The sequence below is a fragment of the Centruroides sculpturatus genome, unplaced genomic scaffold, assembly GCF_000671375.1.
Source record: "Centruroides sculpturatus isolate CEXI.00-Female unplaced genomic scaffold, Cexi_2.0 scaffold8, whole genome shotgun sequence".
NCBI classification, from domain to species: Eukaryota; Metazoa; Arthropoda; class Arachnida; order Scorpiones; family Buthidae; genus Centruroides; species Centruroides sculpturatus.
In genome coordinates, this window is record NW_019384535.1 from 990,287 (window position 1) to 1,012,721 (window position 22,435).

Sequence of the window (22,435 nt, forward strand, 5' to 3'; positions counted from 1 at the left end):
TATGAATGTGATAAAGGTTGTGGATCTGTGCTAGTTTATATTTTTATGAGCTCTTATCTAATGATAATTTTTATCACATATTATGTATATATTTAAAATAATAATACAATTTTACTCATTTATGTGATGAGCCAATTTGTTACCGAAATAGTTCAATACAAGATACGAAAATTTGAAGATTTACAGTATTTATAAATACCTTACATATACAGTATTTATATTATTACATTACATTATTAAATTACAGTATTTGTAAATGCGTTTTTACATTTACACAAATACAGAAACTTCTAAATATAATTGAACATTAGAAAAATATTAAGTTGCGTAACTTTCCCAGCAAAAGTAAAAATTGTGTGTTGCATCATTTGTATGAGATTTTATTTAAAAATCTCTTTATGTTATTATTATAAAATGGTAAAAAGCTAAATTTTGAGGGCAAGACTAGTTTTATAAGAAATTAAAATGCTAATAACGAGTAAAATCGTCATTAATCCGACCCTTCTCGAGTTATGATATATGACCCTCCTCGATCTTTAACTGCCGAAATTTACTGACATCATTCCCTTTAACATACACATCTCTTTTCAAAATTTCAGAAATTTCCGACAAAAAGCATAAAGTTAAAGTGGGTGGCCAAATTTGTGACCCCACACACGAACACACTAACATCCATATATACAGAAAAAACCCCGAAAGTTTTTGCGTTTCTCGACGTTTCAAGATCCTTGAATACAAAACTAAATTTTTTTTGGTGAGTCAGCTATTGAATTATTGCCGTATTTTCCCTCTGTTATATATAACAGAGTTGGACATGCTGTAAACAAGATTTTGTAAGATTTTCACACTCACCACTTCATAGTCTGCAACATCGCGTTTATAGGTGTTCAACTGATGTACTGTACAAGAATGGTTATCTCCATACAGTTTTCTCACAAGAATTTTTCATAGATTTGCCACAGAATTGACGTCTCGGAGCATGCAGCCAATCCAGAACCTTAGTCTCGTTATTTTGAAACCACAGCGACTGAATAGACACACACACAGAACCACAGCGACATAGAATAGACGCTTGCATTATCTTGATTTTGTTGAAGAAATGGCAATAATCCGAGCCGTTTATTGACAAGACTATGTCTTGTTTATAAACTCGTACTGCCTGCTGGATAACCAGCTTAGAGGTATGAAGGAGTACATGTCAGGAATTGCAATTTGGCACAGAGTATTACGTGTCCAAATCACGCGCGCATAAAAAGTCCAGACTTGTAGGTACTCAGGGGGCCGAGAACCGAGTCAAAATAAAATTTAAAATGGCGACACTCCTCTGCAAACAGGCAGTAGTGCGAGATTTGCGCATGTGTTGCTCTTACTATTAACAGAAACTTTTGTAGTGTCCCACTGTTGATGGGAAGGAGGGGGTTGGAAAATTTGAAATGCGAACGTTGTGAAATCGAATTTTGACAAACGCGTACTTTGGGAAGTTCGAAATGAGAAATTGAATTTTGACAAACGAACATTGAAAAAACCCATTTACCTGTAACGTGTTATTCCCGACATATCTCTGGCTGGCCTTGACCGGTTGACCCGAGATATCTCGTTTCAGCATCAAAACCTTTTTTTCAAAGTAGATGGCGCTAGTCGTTATGATCAATCAATCAATCAATCATCATCATCATATATTATAAAAGTAAGTTTACAATGTGCGTGCCGCTAAAACTAAAAAACTAGTCCCGGTACGATCAAGGAAGTTATATGGTGTGGTAGCCCAGTATCCTCCATCCATGAGGAAGGTTCCCGTTTTTACCTGAAGAGCGTGTTGTTGAAGATATAAGGGCTGGAAGTTTCGCCCTCTAGAAATTTCTAGAACAGTCCAGAACATTCGAGAGTATTCGAGAGCATTCCACAACATTCCAGAATGATCCAGGATGTTCTGGAACGTTCAGGAACATCTCGAAACATCCCAGATCATTGTGGAACATTCCAAAACACTCTCGAATGTTGTGGAATGTTCTGGAACATTGTGGACCATTCGAAGCCTTTTTTGTATGGGTGGGACTACCCATTTGGTGGGGGTATATAAAGCAAGATCCGTCGTGCTTTAAAGCTGCATTTTCCAGAAAACCAGTCTAATCATCCACAAACCCTATTACAATAAGTTTTTACTAATGACTTAATTTCAACATTTCCGAACACAGCAATAGCACTAAGAATATTACTTACATTGCCGGTTTCAGTTGCATTTGGTGATAGGTCCTTTTCAAAGTTAAAAATTATAAAAAAAACTATTTAAGATCAACAATGCACCAGCAAAGACTAAGTAATTTAGCTATAGTTTCAATCGAACACGAAATCTTAGACAGCTTGGATACAAGAAAATTGATAGCAGATTTCGCAAACATAAAGGCAAGAAGAGTTCAATTTCTGTAGATAAATATTTATATGGTTTTACACTTAAGTAAACAAAAATAACTTAGTAATAATAAATAGTTTTTCTTTGTAAAGTATTTCTTTTCTTTTTTCACACCCTTATGAGACAACACTAAAGAGCCTTTCTGGCAAGCTCAGCGTAGGTAGTCGTAGTTAAACAGGGGGCGGCATAATCGGTATTGCACACGGGCGTTCAAACAGCTAGCGGCGCCCCTGCTTATCGCGATTTGAATCCGGATCCTTCCCAAGTACTCCACTAATATACGTCAAAAAAACTTGTAATCCATGAGTACAGCTAAAGGAATTTTTGCTGATAAGAAAGGAGAACGATTTTATTACGATAATACAGTGATATAGGCAAAGACATTGAAAAAAGCGCACTTGTCCTCTTTAATGCAGCAGTTAATTTTTGGTAATAAGTAGGACGTGGGAATCGTTACGTTGCTACTATTATATAAGTAAAGTTAACAAATCTTTAACATATAGGTTCAACATAAGTACGGGAAGGTGGGGCAAGATGAGGACGTTAAGGTTTGAAAAATCATAAGAATGTCAACCACTTTAATGAGAACGATAATTTTTTTTATTCTCAGCAACTACAACATTTGGTAATATGTAATACAAATTTTAATTTTTGGAAAACGTTTTTAAAAACAATAAAATTTAATATTTTAAAATTATACGTAAATGCACCATCTTGCCCCACCCGCGGGGTAAGATGGGAATATTAATTTTATATACAAGAAGGACGAATGAAAATGGTTAAACTGTCGTTTTCTTCAATATTGGCACAAGAACAGTGTGCTCATTTATCACAGCGGCTACATTTATTATTATTTTTCGAATAAATAAATATAAAAGTTTGAACTTACTCGTATTTACTTTACCAGACGATACTGTCACTTCGCGCATGCTCAGTTTCGCTATTTTGTAAGCAGACGATATTTTTTTCTCGGAAAAAATTGTTATTTCGATTGTTATCTCACATTTTATTTCTTGTTAAGATAGTATTTAAATTAAAAAAATGTTTTCACAAATAAAATAAAACGTAGAAACATAAATAATAAAGTAATACAGTATGTACTGTATACATTTATTACATTTAGATATGATTTAAAAGTGGAATATTTCATTTTCTATAAAAAGATCATTTTTAAACTTATTATTTTATACATTTGAAAAAAAAATGATATAGAATTATCAATGACAACGAATTTAAAACTAGTTCGCTGCACTATATTGCAGTGTCTCTAGCCAGCAGCAGAATTCATGGCCAACCTTGGGCAAGATGGTGGGGCAAGATGGGGTACGCCGTCTTGCTCCCACCATCTTGCCCCAACGTGCATTTTTTATACTGACTGCAAACACGGGTCAACTTTATTTCAAAACTAAACAATTTCAGTCTTAAAGGTTACTTTGAATACCATAATATCTTCTTCTAAAAGGTAATGTAAAAGTTCGCAATTATGCTTACTTTGTAGAAACTTTGTAGCGGGCGTAAAATTAGATGAAGTATTGCCGAAACGTGGAAAAGTGTCTTAAACAAAGAGAGCGATTCGGACGTTCTCTCGTTCCTTGATCCCTTTTGAGGTTGACTTTTAGTTCCCCAAATAACAGCTAGATGAAAGCGAGTTAACCACAAATAAACAGATGTCTCCGTCTTACCCCATGGCCCCATCTTGCATCACCTTCCCCTACAGTAATTTTGATATTTAGTTGATGTACTTTAGATATTATTAATACACAAGACTTGTATGAAGCCTTTAATCTATATTTTCCCGCCATTTCTTTATTTGTATCAGTTTTGGATTCGTAACGAAACAGTGTTTCGGACCGTTTGGTATTTGGGTTGCAATTTGAAAATGTTGTAGATCTATAAATTCCCACTGTCGTCTGTCCGTCTATCTTTCCTCAATCACGAGAAGGAAGTTAGATAGATGAAAGGGGAGGCAAAATATGAAAACCGTACGGACAGAAAACCCGGATTAACTATGCATGAACTTTCGGTGCAAACCGGAAGACATGTTATTTCAATTCAAAATATTATCCCCCCAAAAGGTGTTAGATGACTGGCACGACTTTATTGTTAAAAGAAAAGTATGATGTACAGGGGAAAAGCCACTACTGATTTAAGGTGGAGAGCATATATTGTAAATTAAATAAATACAAATATGATTAAAAATTGCAACCCGGCATTGACCTTGTCATATTAAATAATTGCTTGTTTTATAATAATTTCTTTATTAATCGTTTTGATTTATTCAAAAATTTATTAAATTTGTTAATTAATAATTTTAAGTATTTTAATAATTTCTGATCTTTTTAAATAAATTTTTTCAACGTATTCTAAGAAAATTCCTTTTATTTGTTGTTTATCTAGTTAGTGTCAACATTTACCTTTCAAATTTACCATTTTAATGCTTTTGACAAAGTCGTTTCGCGGCCATTTTTTAAACAACGCGCATCCGTCTGGACAGAGATCACTCGCGAGTTGGAAGCGCTTACAAAGATTCTTGGCCCACCAGTGTCCAAGCGGTTCCGTTCCCTGTACAGTTCAGTCGTGGGTTCGCGCCTGGCCCGGACGGGCTGGCCACGTGGAGTTTTTTGTGTTGTCTCCCCGTCTGTAATGCCTGAATAGGGGCGAGTTACCCTTAAAAAACCTTCCGGAAAGCATTATTCTCGCGTAACGACCATCATAAACGCGTACAACTACTATTACATAGCAATTACGTCACACTTTACCACGGGGCGATATAACCTAAAAGCTCATGCCCAACTAGCTGATACCACACGATACGAATATTTTTTCTGACCGCGGTCTCTGGACGCTGCCACGTAGGACGTACCCTAAGGTTTATGAAATAAATAATAACACTAGTCTACATGAACAGATACGTCAGTAATTTTTTTATAATGTATTTTTCATGCTGAAACGGAAAGTGTGATCAGAAATGCTCTATCACGTCACGTTACTTAGTTATTTGACTTTAAGGGCAGTCAGATGTTCAATCCCAGCCCATATAAAAATGACAAACTTTGACTTGTTCCTCTTGTGACAGTGCACATTTTAATGCGTTTTTTTATTTAATTTTTCACTTGTAAAAAATTTTATATTTAAAGTAAAGATTTTGCCAAAAAAATTCTTAAATTTAAAATTTCAATTTCAAAAGTCAACATTTTTACATTCACATTTTTACAATTCAGTAGTTTCGGAGAAAAGGTACATCCAAATATGAGTAAGATTGCTGACGACATATCTGTGGTGACCTAAAAGTTATTGGTCTTCTTCACGGACTGCAAGGTGGCTTTACAAAATACTGCTGCTTTTTATCTCTGTGGGACAGTCGTGCAACAAGTAAACATTATGCGGTTAAAGATTGGCCAAAAGAGACACTTTCACTCCTGGGCAAAACAATATTAGTATGTTCCATTATTCAACCCTCAGCAAATAATTTTGCTCCCTTTATATATAAAATTGGGGTTGATAAAAAATTTTGTTAAAGCACTGAATAAAGAAGGAACAGGATTTAAACATGTAAGCCAAGTGTTTTCTAGACTAAAAGCATGAAAATCATTTAAGGATGTAGTCTATGGTTTTCTTGGAAATAACAAAGCACAAAATAGTGATATTTTAGTAAAAAAATCTCCTGCTAAACTATAAAAATTTAGGCTGCCGGATGTCCTTAAAAATTCATTTCTTGCATTCTCATCCGAACTTTTTCCCACCAAATTTGGGTGCACTGAGTGATGAGCAGGGTGAACGGTTTCACCAGGACATATTGCAAATTGAGCAGCGTTACCAAGGGAGATGGAATGAATTTGTGATGAGTGACTACTGCTGGTTTCTGCAAAGAGAAGATACTACCCTACACCGAAGGAAGAAGTGATTATCTGACTCCAGTTATAAAAAAATATCAGGAACTATCAGATTGATCAAAAACAAATACTCAATTATCCGATTTTTCACATAAGGAGCGAGCCTATTGTTAACACTTCCAACATTTAAATGTTGTTTTTCTTTTCATTGTTTATTGTTTCTACTTGTAATTGTAAGTGAAACAGAAAATGAAATAGCAGCAGAACGTTCCAAACATTGTATCGTAGATTAAGAAAGAACTTCTCATAAACGGAAAACTTTCTCTAGGTCAGATCAAAATATTTCCGATTTCTTTCTCTGATTACTACAGTATATTTTATGTTTAGCTTGTTTCTATAAATACCTATATAAAGCGATAGAGTCACCATATTTAATGCTTCGTGTTTCTGTGTGATTTTTAAACTCCCTGTTCAACTCTATGCTGTTCGGGATTTGCTTAAAGTACTTTGAACTAAATGTAGGAAAAGGTAAACCTAAGTGTTTGCAAATTTGCTTTCTTTATTTATTCATTCATTCACTTTTTCTGTTGTATTGTACATTTATATCTTGCTTCTGAAAATTGAATACTTGCATTCGCTCATTAATCAGAGAGTGTAAAAAAAGGTTTTAATGTCTTTCGAGTTTTAAAACATACATTCTTCATCATACCATTTTCAAAAGTACATTCTTCATCATACATCAAAAACAATTTCAGCTTTCCAATTTACAGCAGCAAATTAATGAAATAACATTTACGCGGATATTAATTAATTGCTAGGTTATTGTATTTGATTTATTTTTTCCACATTTTTTTTGTACTTTATTATTAATCTTTCGTAAGCTTTTCCGAAAAATGTTTGAATATTCCCTACGATGTAAATTTCGTGCTCTATCAATTGCTGCATCAAATGGCAGGGAATATTTCCCACTATCACAATCATAATAAATGTCCTTTAAAAAATGATTCAGACTTATATACAAGAACTTGAAGCATCGGAAAAAATGAAGTGTAAAGTAAGAATCACTTACCAGCAATACTGTTTGTTTGACTTCTACGATTTTATCTTTACTAAAATTTTTGAATTATTTTTATGAAAAACTCATATTTACTCTGAAAGTTTAGTCATTTTATAATAAATAATAATGAAGATGTTTCTTTGTTTGTTCGCTATACATTCCTAGGCCGTTCGAACAATTGCTACAAAATTTGGCAGTAACGTTTATATATTTCCAACTTATATAATTTCGTAATCCCATTTCAAAATAACTATTGAATTTATGTAAATCAATTACTGTAATTTCTATCTACATTTCATTTGCTAAGTTTCACTTAGTGCAATCCATTGGCAAAAATGTAACAAAATAATTAACTAAATATTGATACAATCCTTACATAAAAGAATATCATTATTCACTTAATTACNTTCTTCCTGTAGCGTACAGTTGGTGGCAATTATAGCGATTGGCTCATGTATTTAATCATTCCTACAACGTAATTTTCGGTTAGCGTGGAACGTATCTAAGCGTTATAGGGGGGTCTACTGTATATTCTTAATTTATTTAATATAAAATATATCTTCCCCACCTCAAATTTGTAGTGTCTTGCCCCTGTGCTTCATACTTTTCCTGTTAACAATAGAGTCGTGCCATTTATTTATGTAACTCCATTCAAGGGAAAATTTTTAAATTCGATTTACATGACTTCCATTCACGAACAGAAGTTTGTATACACTTAGAGTCTTCTTCTCTTAAGTTTTCGATATCTCGTCTCAACTTTCATCTATGTGAAACTGTCCTGGAGATTAAAGTTCGACAGACAGATGGATGACAGTGGAAATTTATGTCTGTAATTTTTTCAAATTGCATTCCAAGTACAGGAAACAACTATTTTTTTTGACTCTTAAGGGCCCAGGGTTTAAGCCCTATTAGTCCCTATGTAGATCCACCCCTGGGTATGGCCAACGGGCTGGCAACGTAAAACTTTTTGGGTATTCTTTACGTTAGTAACACCTAATTTGGAGCTAGCTTCCTATAAATGTCTCGTCAGATTGCTCGCTTGTCGCGTTCTCGTAACCAAATAAACCAAACTAATTCTAACCAGCGATTACTTATTGTGCCATCGCCACAATAATTAATCGTAAAAGTTACAGCCTGGCAATGTGACAATGCCAAGCTGCAACTTTTTGTCAGTCACAATGTTCTCAATTTTTTTAGAAGTGATGGCCCCTGTACGTCATATTTTTCCTTTAACAACAGAGCCGTGTCGGTCATTTATCTAAATCGGTTCGCGTTTAGCGTGCAGCGCTTATGCACGTTAAGCACGATGACGTGCTTAATGCACGATTGACCAAGCAAGTTTCAATCGCCGTTTCATTTTTCGCGCTTCCAAAGAAAAAAATGGCTGATTTTGTGAATGAATGAAAACAGAATGCCAAATATACTGTGTATACACGTTGTATATACTTTAATTAGATATAGAAATATTTTTAGAATCGCGGAATTATTAAAATAATACTTTCAATACTTTTAAACATTGTAAACAACTTACTAAAAGTAGAATTCTAATGAATATTATTAATAAAACTTTTATTCATGTAAAATAATCCAAAATAAATGACAGTAAAATTTTATAAGCTATTTATAATTAAATATTCTATTCGAAAACAGTTTAAATAGTGACTTATGAAATGAATTACAGTACTGTACATTGATTGAATATTAATTTACAATATCTTCATTCGTTGACGGAGTTTTAGATAGTATAACATAGTTTCTATATTTATATTTATAAGCTACAAGTATTAAGACCATAATATCTAAAACAGCCAGTCCAAAATAAATGAATAATTTATGAGACTGCAAAGAAATGAATATAAATTAATATATATTTATTAAATAATTATTAAAGATAAACATAACAGTAATTATATAATGAATAAGTAACTTATGTTTGATAGCATTATAAATTAAAAGACAAACTTTAATTATTTATAAATTAATTAAAGTACAAACTTGTTTCTGTCCTTTCTTAATCTCGAGGACGGAGTTATACAGATAAATGTCAAGACCACATATGGAAATCTTAAGGTCAAGTGCCACGATTTACTATGTATGAGCTTAGGGTTTAGACCGGAAATCACGTTATTTTAATTCAAAATTTTCTGAACACAGTTAGATAGATGACTGGCACGACTTTCTTGTTAACAGGAAAAGTATGATGTACAGGGGCGCGACACTACTAAAATTGAAAGCATTGTGCAACGAAATGTAAAAAATTGTCATTCTAACGCTGTCACAATAAATAATTGCTTGTCCTTATTGAGTTTTAATGGTGATTCATCAGAAATTTATTAAAAATAAATTATATTTACTACTAAACGATTAATTTTTAATCAGTGGTGAAATAGGAAATACAGATAAGCATATGTTCACAATGTCAGGCTAGAATTTTTAGTTACAGTCGACCCCCTATAACGTGCGTTCCTATAACGACAATTCCTATAACGTAGCGAAAAAATTGTTGCAACATTCGTATAAAGCAGCTCCTAAAACGTCTTCGCCGACTCGTTTCGCGACAAGATTGATAGAGTCTGGACAGATAGTGGATAAGCAGCCGAACTACTTTCCTCCGACCCTGCGCCACGCTACGGAGCGGCTAAATTGAGTTTGCTATCGTCTGTTTAGTATTATATATAAATTATATATAAATTAGGTACTGTACATATAATTATATATTAATTATATATAAATTAGGTACTGTATATATAATTATATATTAACTTATTGTAACTTGTATTTAATTATAATAATAATTAAATACGTAATTTCCGCCGTCGAGCGTGGCGCCGCGCTATGGAGATTTTAGGTACTAAGTTGAGTTTATTATCGTCTGTTCAGTATGTAAATTAGGTACCGTAAGTCTAATACAGCACTAATTTTATACATTTTTTGTGAAAGAAACATTTTTTATTCAACGGCCATAAAAATTATTTATATTAATGATGTCTCCAAAGGTCAAGTTATTTTTCTGCGAAAAATTATTTATCAGAAATCGCGGCCGCCGTTTCGTGTGCTGTTCCGCAACGATAACAAGCTTTGAACAACGGCGTAGTCGAATGGTGCACACTCGGTAAGTAATCCTATAATTTTTTGTTTATAGCATAGTTTATACAGATTACTCCCAAAAAATTATACGTGTTTTGGAAATGTTGAGTGGAATTAGTCTAGAATCGTTTAATTTTATAGAAGAAAACCTTCAAACAGCCTTAGTCCGTAAAGTTCCCACCTATCGGGCTGCGATTGGCTCATGTATTTAATCATTCCTACAACGTAAAATTCGATTAGCGTGGAACGTATCTAAGCGTTATAGGGGGGTCTACTGTATATTCTTAATTTATTTAATATAAAATATATCTTCCCCACCTCAAATTTGTAGTGTCTTGCCCCTGTGCTTCATACTTTTCCTGTTAACAATAGAGTCGTGCCATTTATTTATGTAACTCCATTCAAGGGAAAATTTTTAAATTCGATTTACATGACTTCCATTCACGAACAGAAGTTTGTATACACTTAGAGTCTTCTTCTCTTAAGTTTTCGATATCTCGTCTCAACTTTCATCTATGTGAAACTGTCCTGGAGATTAAAGTTCGACAGACAGATGGATGACAGTGGAAATTTATGTCTGTAATTTTTTCAAACTGCATTCCAAGTACAGGAAACAACTATTTTAACTTACAAGGGAGGTAGAATAGTCAGATTTATACAAATAATAGTTTTATTTTAATTATGTTTTTATAAAAATTTATAAATTACATGGCATAAAATGCCATTAGCTACAAAGTTCTTATTTTAAATTATGGTTTTTAAATCATAGAATAGAGAAGTTTCCTGTCAAAATAACAAAAACCAAACAAACTTACCTCTTTACCTAAGAATTTCATTTGCTGAACAATAAGAATCATGAAATTCGCCAATGCCGAATCAAGGAAAAAACATGATTGAATGATGGATTTCATACTGGTTGGAGCCTACGAGCAGTTAAATGTGTTATGGAAATTTCAGGTTAGTTTTTTAAATGTATGATATTAAAAAAACCATTTATATTACTTCACTATATCCAAATTCCATAGCACTAATGTAGAACATAGCCTCTCCTGCTGCCAGTAAAGTGTATTGAGGTATTTGAAGCAAGATGGATAAAGAATTGCATTGTAATAAATCTTCGTGTTGCCATTTCTATTACAAATAAAACACGCCATTTTTTATTCTGAAATTTTTCATTATTGCTAAAAGTTTTATTACCAACATTCCATTTTGATCTTCAAATGCTATAACTTTGCAGATATTTCCACTTTTAATATTAATGCTGTATATAAGAAAAGGCATTAATAAACTCAAGATATTATTATTAATATGTAATACTAGTAATATACATATCAATTATAATAATGTACAATTTTACAATGAGAAATTTTTAAGAGTGAAGTCAAATTTACGTAAAAATATATACACTATCCCAAGAAATTCGACATAAATAAGCTGATTTTGAATTGAAGAGAGTTTGGAAAATAATATTTAAACTTACTTCATAACGTCTGTATATCTGTCTGTCATGTGAGAATTTCTTATTGACGTCTTATTTTTTAACAGAAGAGGTGAATTATCCAAAGATACGTTCATTCCGTATTTAATATTGATTTGGGGTACAGGTAAAACTTTCGTCTTTAAAGTATTATTAAAAACAATTAGTCTAATAAAATTTATAAAATTCAAAAATTAAATAAAATTAATAAAATTTATTAATAGAATGCAAAATTTAATTATATTAATTCGAAATTTTACAACTAATCGCATAACTAATTTCATAAGCGCAAACTCCAGGTTTTTAGGATTGATATTCACCTTAAAATAATGGAATAAAAGACAGACTATCTGGTTGAGTCGTTCGAATAGTCATATAATGTCCAAGTTTAGATACTTGGGCTGCAATTTAAAAAATTGTAGACCAGTGATTATATTTGCAGAGTTTTTTTCTTCTAGGTTTTAAATCTAGGTTTTATTTTAAATTTATTAAAGCACAATTCCTTACAGAATTGTAAATGTCCTAGTAGACGGGAATATTTACAGTCCTAGTGGACTGTAAATATTCCCCGTAAGAAATTAAAGGAATATTTACAGTCCTAGTGGACTGTAAATTAAAGGAATATTTACAGTCCTAGTGGACTGTAAATATTCCTTTAATTTCTTACAGTCTACTTATGCACAATTCCTTATAGAATTGTGCATAAGTAGACTGGCAATATTCCCCATCCACTAGGATAGAATTTGTACAATTTCTCTCAATTTGGAATTTCTCTGTAGAATATACGCATTGCTTTTTTGGTGTAATTTTATTTTGTTTTGGAATAAATGCAGTAACGATCTGCTGCGTAAAGCCACCTTAGAGAACTAACAGTTGGAGTTGACGATTAACTCGGCTTTACTATGAAATAAAATATATAATTCATTAAGACTCATCCATTAATCTCTCTGTCTAAATTTACAACATATTTTAAATTATTAATTGTTACTATCAAGGAAAATATGCGAAATTTCACTTCTTATAACTGCCAATGCCTGCCTTCCTATCATCTACATCCTATTATATCCTAATGTAGCGAGTTTTACTTCATAAACGTAATATTTTAAGTAATTGAGAAAACAATAATATTTACATTTATAGTTGGATTAATTCCACGAATATTGAAAATAACTGTTGTTTCTGAGATGTTGCTATATAAATGGAAATTTATTTTTTCTTCCTGTAGCGTACAGTTGGTGGCAATTATATTTAAACCACGAACGAAATCATCTTCAGTAATTTTTTCTTTAACCTAAATATATTTAAAAAATTGTATTTTTGTTAAAAGAAAATATTTATTCATTACAACTGCTTTCATTTTATAATTTTATTTGAAAATTATTTATTGAATTTAGTGTATATATAGTATTTTATGTAGTTTTGGATGATAAATATATAGTTAAATGCAGCTTGTTGCGAAACATCGAACAGCTTAAAGCATTTTATATGTCGTTACATCAAATAGCAGTTTTAATGTAACCACATATAAAATGCTTTAAGCTGCTTCAGAAGACATTAAATGAATACCTTTTTACGACATTACGACATTTAAACAAGATGATTACTATATTACAGCTACGTATTAATGTAACGACATTCATTCCAATGTATTTTTATGTCGTTACATTAACGAATTCATTAGAATGAATATTCCAATGTACACTTTAACGTACATTAGAGTGAATATGTTGAGAATATTAATTTCAATGTATTCTTTTGTATTATTCCTACTCTTATCTGAACGACTGCAGCGACTGAATTAATTATCTTTATCCAAAAGTATAAATTCTAAAATCTGAGTCGATTTTGGTGCATTATTTCCTTAAAGTTAATCAGGTATAATTTGAATATTGTTCTACCCAAAAATTAGCATTGACTAGTAATTGTGTTCCGTGAGAAATTTGAAATTAATCTGAAGTCTTTCTCTATTAATACCCTGAAGAATTATTTCTCACACGATACAGTATTTATTCTATTTCAGTGATTATAAATATTGATATGAATAAACTTTTCGGTTTAAACGTTGCAAATGCTTTTAATTATTTATATTAAGTTATTGATCGTTACAGTTAAAAAATTACCTGATTATCATTCGTAGCCAATGAATTAATTGGAGTTTCTACACTTACGTCACACGGAGTGTAATTTACGATAGTAAGGCGATACTTGGCATCACAGTTTAATAGATGTTTCTGAAAAAAATATTAATTTTTATTTATCTATTTAATGAATAAGCTTTCTATAAACTAATGTTTATTAAATGTTTATTAATCATAAATATACTATAAATTTATTAAATTTATTTTAGAATAAATTAAAGAATTTGATAGATGAAAGTCAAGACCAGAAATGGAAAGATCAGAGCCAGAGATCCCGATTACCTATACATTAACTTCCGATTTATACCGGAAATTATGTTGTTTCAATTCAAGAATTTTCTCCAGAAGAGAATTAGATAGATGACCTGCACGAAACTCTTGTTAATAGGAAAAGTATGATGTAGAGAGGCGAGACACTCCTAAAATCAAGAGCATTGTGCATCGACATCTAAAAACATTGTCGCCCGTCATTGTGACAATGTCACAATAAATAATTACTCGTTTGTTTACAATTTTACTTCGCTTTCAATACAAGACATTGCGTTGAATGTGAGTTAAGTTGGAACTTCTTAAGAAATTGGACTGAAGAAGGGCAAAAATGCACAAAATGCATGTCCCTATATAAAAGACTACGTCTTATTGAGTATGTTTTCCTAAAAGTTACTAAATAAATTTTATTGAACGTACAAGGAAAAGAAATTAAGTGAAGGAAATATCATACCTCTAATGACAACTGTAGATAAGCTGCAATTAAATATGATAATGCCATTAAACTGCCTCCCACAATGATTTTCTGCAAGGAACTAATAATGAAATTAAATTAGAAGTTATTTAATGCATTAAACTGTGTGGTCAAATTTAAATTCCCGTATTTAGACCACTCGTAATAGTAACTAATAACCAAATTGATCCCTAAATTTATATTTAGGCTATGTAAAGGATGCGGGAAAGGATTCTAAAAACTGCTAGAAGCGAAAACATTTTAAAAGTAATGTATTTGAAAGGTATTTTTATGAATACGTACATTTTCATTTCTCAATATACAAGATCTTAATAATAAATGAAGTTTTAATTCATATATTTCATTTTTCCATTTCATTATACCTACATTAATTACTTTGTTTTTGTTTCAAACAAAAACAAAGTAATTAATGTAGGTATAGACCAGACAAAATCTTGACTTCTTTATATTGTATACATCAGGAGTTTCCAATCTTTTCTTCCATTGTCCCTCATATATAGAAAATATTCTTTTCAATTGATCCCCTTAAAATTTTTGTTGTTTTTCAAGATTTTGACCTTAAATTAAGCAGGTTTCAATCTTGAAACCTGCTTAATTTGATCACCTGTGTAAGGTGACAACTTTGAGCTGATCCTTTTAGTGGTCACGTCAGCAGGGTTCACTGTATATCAAGTAAATAATCAAAATTAGTTAAAGAATTGCTCCTTTACCTTGTTAACAAATTACATTTATTGAAGATAGGATATACGATGTACTCGAGAATAGGGATTAATGAAATGCTTAACAATGGAACTAGTACTTGAATTTGATCCGCTTCAATCTCAAATCCTAACTAAAAAAGTTATTAATCAATGTTATCAATTTGCTGGATGTAATAATGTATTTATATTGATCAGAATTTAAAACATTACTTAGAAATATGTATATAATACGTTTTCAATAAGTACAATTAAATAATGACATTTATCCACTACAGAATTTTTCTGTTAATATTTAAATCTAATAAAAGTGGCATAATTTTTAAATTACTTACAACTCGATTGTTTAGCTTGGTTGCTTGCAGTATGAAACTAGAAAACTTAAGAAAACAAAAATATATGTAATGAGAATCTAATGAAAATATATATAATCAAATAATAGGTGTTGAGAGCTCTGTGTAAAAAAACTACTTAGAAAATCATCAATCAAATTTGGTTTACATATACTGGCCTCAGTTTCGATTTTTTTAAAAAGTAATTTCACTTCAACATTCATCAACTAGGGCGTCATTGGCGCTATTGTTTCCTTAAGACGCATATTACGTACGTTTTCTAATCAACTTTGGAATAAAAGAGTGGTATAAAGTTACTCAATATGTTACGGTAGGTGACAGGTACACAAGAACCTGTGTTCTTGTGTACCTATCGTGTTCCACCGATTGTTCGAGTAAATTGTAAAGCAAAACAATTATGTACGTGCTGATTGTACGACGAAAATGAATAAATATTTATTAAACATGCCAAAAAATAATGCAATTTGCCTCGTTTCATAGGCTTGTTGCATCACTTACATCCTTCATTGTTTTTGAAATAAAATGCAGTATATCCGTTTTCTTAACAACTTATTATTTCAGAAAGCTGAAACATGCTGCTATTCAAAACAATTGAAAAATAAAACATAACAGGAATAAAAGAATATAAAACTTTTTCTTTAGCCGCACTCTCCAGTATATGAAATTTGGTTGAGATTTGCCCCAATAGTTTCTGAACTGTTAATACACCACGTGTAAAATATATATATATATATGTCGTATTATTTTGCAGTCGTAGTCGTAAGGTCGAGTGTAGGTTGAACAAGACAAAGAAAATTGGAGACCATAAAATAACACGTCCGTTCACTTTCGGGTCCTCACTCGAACTCTCCTTATTTTATTGGTGCTGTTAACCTCATTCCAAAAGGGACGAGATTAACAAAGTAAAATACAGAAAATATATACAAAATTTNTAAATATTTATTTCCAGTTTAAAGTTGTATCAAAATATTGAAAAATAAATTACATAAATTGTCCTTGGTCAAGTTTGGTTACTACTATTAATTTTAGTAGTCAGAGATTTGATTTGTATACAAAAGAGAAAAAGACTTTGACTGTTTTGTTGTTTTCCCTCTGTCAACATTGGTCAGTAAGCATTTCATATATTTTCAATCGCTTCATTTCAATTCATATAAGCTGCAGAATTTAATTTAAAATAGAATTTCCTTAAAATTTGTATCAAGTTGAACATTTTACTATCTAAATTGTAATAATTTAGTTATTAACATGCTTTTAAAAATACTGCTCACATAAAAGATATTTGCTTAATAGTACAAGTTAAAGAAATTTTTATTAGAGCACAAAATTAATTTATAATGTACTAATTTAAATTAATAGAGACATTTTCAGTTTTTGAGTTCATCCTGAATTTGAAATTAAGGTAGTTGAAACTATCATCTTGTGTAAATATTAAATAATTGGAAATTAAATGTAAATTTAATTAATTTGGAATACTGTGGCTCTTCATTTTGTCAAACCTTTCACAAAGAAGATTGATTACTCACATAATATAAGACTATCCATATGCTTTTGAGGTATTAAAAGCTATCAAATAACAAGATATAACAGTTATCTTCAATAGAGAAAAGTTAACTTTAGAACATCACTCAAAAGTATCAAAAATTTATATTAAATATGGATCTAATAACTAATTAATACTAATGTTTTCATTAATTTCATTATTGATAATTTTAAAATCATTGACAATGTCTAATCTATGACAGTTTGAATAATATTTTATAAATTTACTAAACTCTGGTATTGCTTGATAATAGAATATACAGTATTTTATTTAAAAACATATTTAAAATAACAAAATTATTTTAAAAATTGATATTTAGCAAATAAATAAGTTAGCATCACTTAGTTAAATACAGTCGACCCCCCTATAAGACGGTAGATACGTTTCGTCCTTTATGAATCGATTTCTTACGAGTCCTTGCCAATCACAGCCCGACACATATGCACTTTACGGACTATGGCTGTTTGAAAAGTTTTCTTCCATAAAATTAATCGATTCTAGATTAATCCGACTCAACATTTCCAAAATGCGTATATATTTTTTTGGAAATAATCTGTATAAACTACGCTATAAACAAAAAATTGTAGGATTACTTACCGAGTGTGCACCATTCGACAATCTCCGTTGCTCAAGCTTATTTTCGTCACGGAACAGCTCAGCAAACCGCGGTTGCGATTTCTGATGTTATTTTTCTGCGAAAACTTTGTTGAACTTCGGAGACATCATTAATATAAATAATTTTAATCGCCGTTAAATAAGGAATGTTTCTTTCACACGAAATGTATAAAATTACAGTACTGTATTAGACTTACGGTACCTAATTTACANTACAGAAAATATATACAAAATTTACAAAATTTTAAATATGTTATATATATATATATTATTAAAAAAATTACCCTTAAAAAGAAAAGAGCCAAAATCATCGGTAGGAGTAGATATATCAATACAACTCGAAGTAGTATTTTAATATCGAAGATTAATTGCGCCTGAAATATGAATTGTGAAGAATAATCATATATTGAACAGATGAATTGAATTTGTAAGAAAAAAATAGCTCACATCAAATTTATCATCCGCATAATCCAACCAATGCTCCTTGATTACCACTTTCCTCAGTCTAATCTTCCTTACGACTGCATGCTATAGAAAGAAAACAGTATGTAACGTGTAAAAACATTTTGCACGGGCTTTTATCTACTTATTAGGAATTAAACTGTTTGAATATCAATATACTGCAGCAATTACGAACTTACTACAGAAAACGTAAAAAGAGTAGAAGTGCTGCATTCTTCATTACTGTTGTGAAGTGGGTGCCATGCAATATCGAAGAATATACCTGATTGTGAGACATAACTAAACGATGGAGTAGTCAATAGATAGCAAGATCAAAGCCTACATTTATGTAAAACACACAAAAACAATGTATTTTTATGTATACGGCGTCTATTAAACGGGAGTAAGGGTGCGACTATGCAGACGCGAGCGAGCGAGAATATGTGGCGAGAAGAGGCGAGACGCGATAAATATCAAAACCTGTCAGATATTTGCGAGAATCAGAAATTCGCTCTCGCTAGCGTTATTTCTCGCTTCTCGTTTGTGCATGGTTTTCCTTTGCGAAAACTAAATCTCTCGCTCTAAATTTGCGTCTGCATAGTCGCACCCTAACACGCCAATGCATTGACAAAACGACAAATCATTGTACCGGACATTTGAGTGTTTTCTGAATCTGCAATGTATATGAGGCTTCTCTATATAATCATATGAGAATTTTTGATAATGTTCCAATCAGCTGCTTCCTGTTCATGTGTCCTAATAGACTGCTGGAAGATCAATTCTTTTACCTACGCAGACAACACCTTTAGAAAAATTCAAAGTAATAACAATATTAAAGTAGACAGAATTAGATAACCTAATAAATAGAGTATAACAATTTGCAGGGCTTATCACACCAAGGCGACAGAAAGAAGAACCAGAACTTTTATAAAAAAAAAAGGGTTGGTCTTTAATAATCACATTTCAAATTTAGGTAAGTATGCATTTCGGGTACAAGGACCTTCATCAGCTTACAAACACATGGTAATACCGTAACAAATACAATACCAATAACCTGCCAATACAACGGGATAACCAACATATGCAGTGCACTGTATTTACAATTTCTCAATGTAACCCATACACTACAAACTAAAATATCAAGTATAAATTAGAATACAATGACAATGTGGTATAACATATTATCTGGGACTAGTAAATGTCTTAGTTTCTCCTACATTTTTCAAATTCTGGTAGACGGTTACACTATTAATAATAAATATCGTTAAGTATATTAAAAAACACAAAAAACACCAAAAAAGAGGGAAGGAAGCTAACAATGAACTTACTCTTATTAATTAAAACCAATTGGTCTCCAGGTTTTAACACAAACAAAATACATCTGATCTATTGATATAAGACTTTGTGAAGTCAACTGCTCTGTCACACTGCATTTTTACAAAGTGATGCGACTATACTCCCCACATCTGTTCAGCATCTGTTTCAAGGTTAAGTGAAAACGATGTCAATCATGTAGCTTCAGTCCACGTATGTGTTTTTTGATTACAGTTGTTCACATAAAAAATACATAGGGGAAACTAGTAGAAAATTAAAGACAAGGATTAAAGAACATATATATGCCATTAAAAATAATTCGATATCATCATCAGTGGCATAAGATTGCAACACTGAAAGTTGTGAAGTTTTAAAAGATAGCATCAAGTGTGTTATGACAGAAAACAATCAACTAAAAAGAATACTACAGGAACACCTAGAAATTCTGAAAATACAGGAAGACATCAGAATTAATAACAACGTGGGACTGAAGCTACATGAGGGGTGGATTGACATCGTTTTCACTTAACCTTGAAACAGATGCTGAACAGATGTGGGGAGTATACATACAGATTACAATTGAATTGAATTGTAATCTGTATGTTTTAAATTGTAACACTTGTATGTTTACTCAAACAATTGAATGAACATACAAAAGTGTTTATTGAATCTCACAACAGAATCTATGTTCATTCTGTTCTCTATGTTCATTCAATTTCACAACAGTTGAAATTGAATGAACATAGAAAACAGAATGAATATAGATTTCAAAATTACTCAATCTCCCTACAGTTTACACTTCTACGAAGTGGAACTTCTCTCTAGATTGAGAATGAACACACAGAGAGAGAGAGATTCGGATTTAGTTTATTGATTTTATTCTAAAACGTAAATTTATTCCGCTAACTAAAAAAAGATATACAGTACTTACTATTGTGCATTTAACTCCCTTTGATAGTACGGTGCCAGAAGGAGGATTCATTTTATACATAGGATGTCCAATCAGAAAACAAACTAAAAAGAACATGATATAAATTATTAAAATGATTACTTTATATATTTATTTAAACTAATGTAGTTCCTTGATTATGCTGTGTTGATATTTTTAGATTTTAAATATTTTAATTAGTTTCACCTACAAATAGCCACGTTTTTAAATATTTTATTATAAGTAAAATAAAACTTTAATGCGTATCTTAATCACGCGTACGAATGTACGAGGTAATTAACTCACCTAATGCTAATGCTAGTATAATCAAATTAAATCCAAAGGCTAAAGGATAACAAGTCGATTCTTCAAAACAATGAACTTTGGCTGAATACAAAATATTAAAAATAATATATATATGTTACCGCTAAAGTTCGAAATCCGTTAATGTGCGGATTACCTAGCTAATCTGCGAATTAACTAGGGTGATCCGTTAAAGCTGCGAAAATTATTCCATTTCTCAAATTACCTATGTGCAGAGTATCTAGGTAATCTGCAAATTACCTACTAGGCACTCGGTAAAGTGAAATCCTNAAATAGTGATATGATGATGAAATACATGGGTTTAAAACTTGGTCCTGCACTGAAGATATGTCATCTGATTGACAAGTTAAAAGGAAAAAAGATTATATAATCAAAGATCATCTGAGCTTCTCTTTCTTAACACTGTGATGGTTCTTCATCAAACCACATCTTACGAAACTAAGTGAATATTTTTTATTCTATGCTATTTTATCAAAAGACTTTCTGCACAGTTATTGAATTTCACAACAAAAGAATTTCAAATCAGTCTCAATTATCTGTATTATGCCTGGTAAACCTCATATTCTTATGATGATCAGATTTAAAATGAATAAAAGGCCTTCCACTTTCAATAAAAAATATTATATATATATATATATATATACATATATATACATATATATAGATATATTTTAACATAAAGAAGAATCATCTCATAGCCATTTTTCCTTTATGATTATAAATTTGAAATATTATATATATGGCTCCATCAGCAAATATATATATGCAAGGAGACCAGTATATCATCATTCATATCATTATATGAAACATGCTATGCATGGAAGTTGCATTAATGCAAGAAAAACCAAGTAAGCATACTTCTTATGCAATGCATCAATAAAATAATCACTAATTTTATTTTTGCTATTTAAAATCTGTCATCTAAGAATTCAAATATTCATTAATCAGTTTTTTTATTGTTTTACCAAAGAGATTTGTGATAAAAATCTATGAAAGAAACAGTGAATTTGAGAGAGTTTTGATATGGCTTTTTATATTCATTGTCCATGGAGGCATTTAATTCTATATTGAAGTATTAAAATGTAACTTATTTCTTAGATGATACTTTTTTAAAATATTTTATACCAATGGTTTTCAAACTACTTTGATGATATTTCATAGAAAGATTTGTTGAAAAATGATTGATGATAAAAAAATATAGTTAATGTATTTTTTAAAATTTAAATATACTGTGCACTCTTAGTAATCTGAATTAATTAATGCTATTTGAATTAATGGTAGTTCAGATTTTGAAAATAGTGATTTTATTAAAAATTGTTTCACTGTTGGATCATTTAAGGAATAGTTTTAAACAGAAAAAATTACCAATTTCTGTTTGGTTCAGTTGAGAAGAATTTAACATGGTTATATTTTATGTTTGATTGTCTAATTGATGAAACTCTTGCATAATTTCTCACCAGGTTTTTAGTTCTCACTCA

At 31.1% G+C, this 22,435-nt stretch overlaps 1 protein-coding gene across 1 annotated transcript; it reads right to left on the minus strand.

Annotated features, from left to right (window-relative positions):
- Positions 1-8,971: 8,971 nt before the first annotated feature.
- Positions 8,972-22,359, minus strand: LOC111623227 (peptide transporter family 2-like). Its single transcript, XM_023365723.1, has 15 exons — positions 22,323-22,359; positions 20,940-21,020; positions 20,637-20,719; positions 18,398-18,478; positions 18,235-18,324; positions 15,778-15,822; positions 15,455-15,576; positions 14,724-14,805; positions 13,985-14,095; positions 12,997-13,155; positions 11,868-12,004; positions 11,585-11,648; positions 11,390-11,518; positions 11,203-11,310; positions 8,972-9,139 (listed from the first exon to the last, which is right to left on the minus strand). The coding sequence occupies exons 1-15, from the start codon at positions 22,357-22,359 to the stop codon at positions 9,002-9,004; spliced, it is 1,467 nt and encodes a 488-aa protein (XP_023221491.1). The 3' UTR covers positions 8,972-9,001.
- Positions 22,360-22,435: the final 76 nt, after the last annotated feature.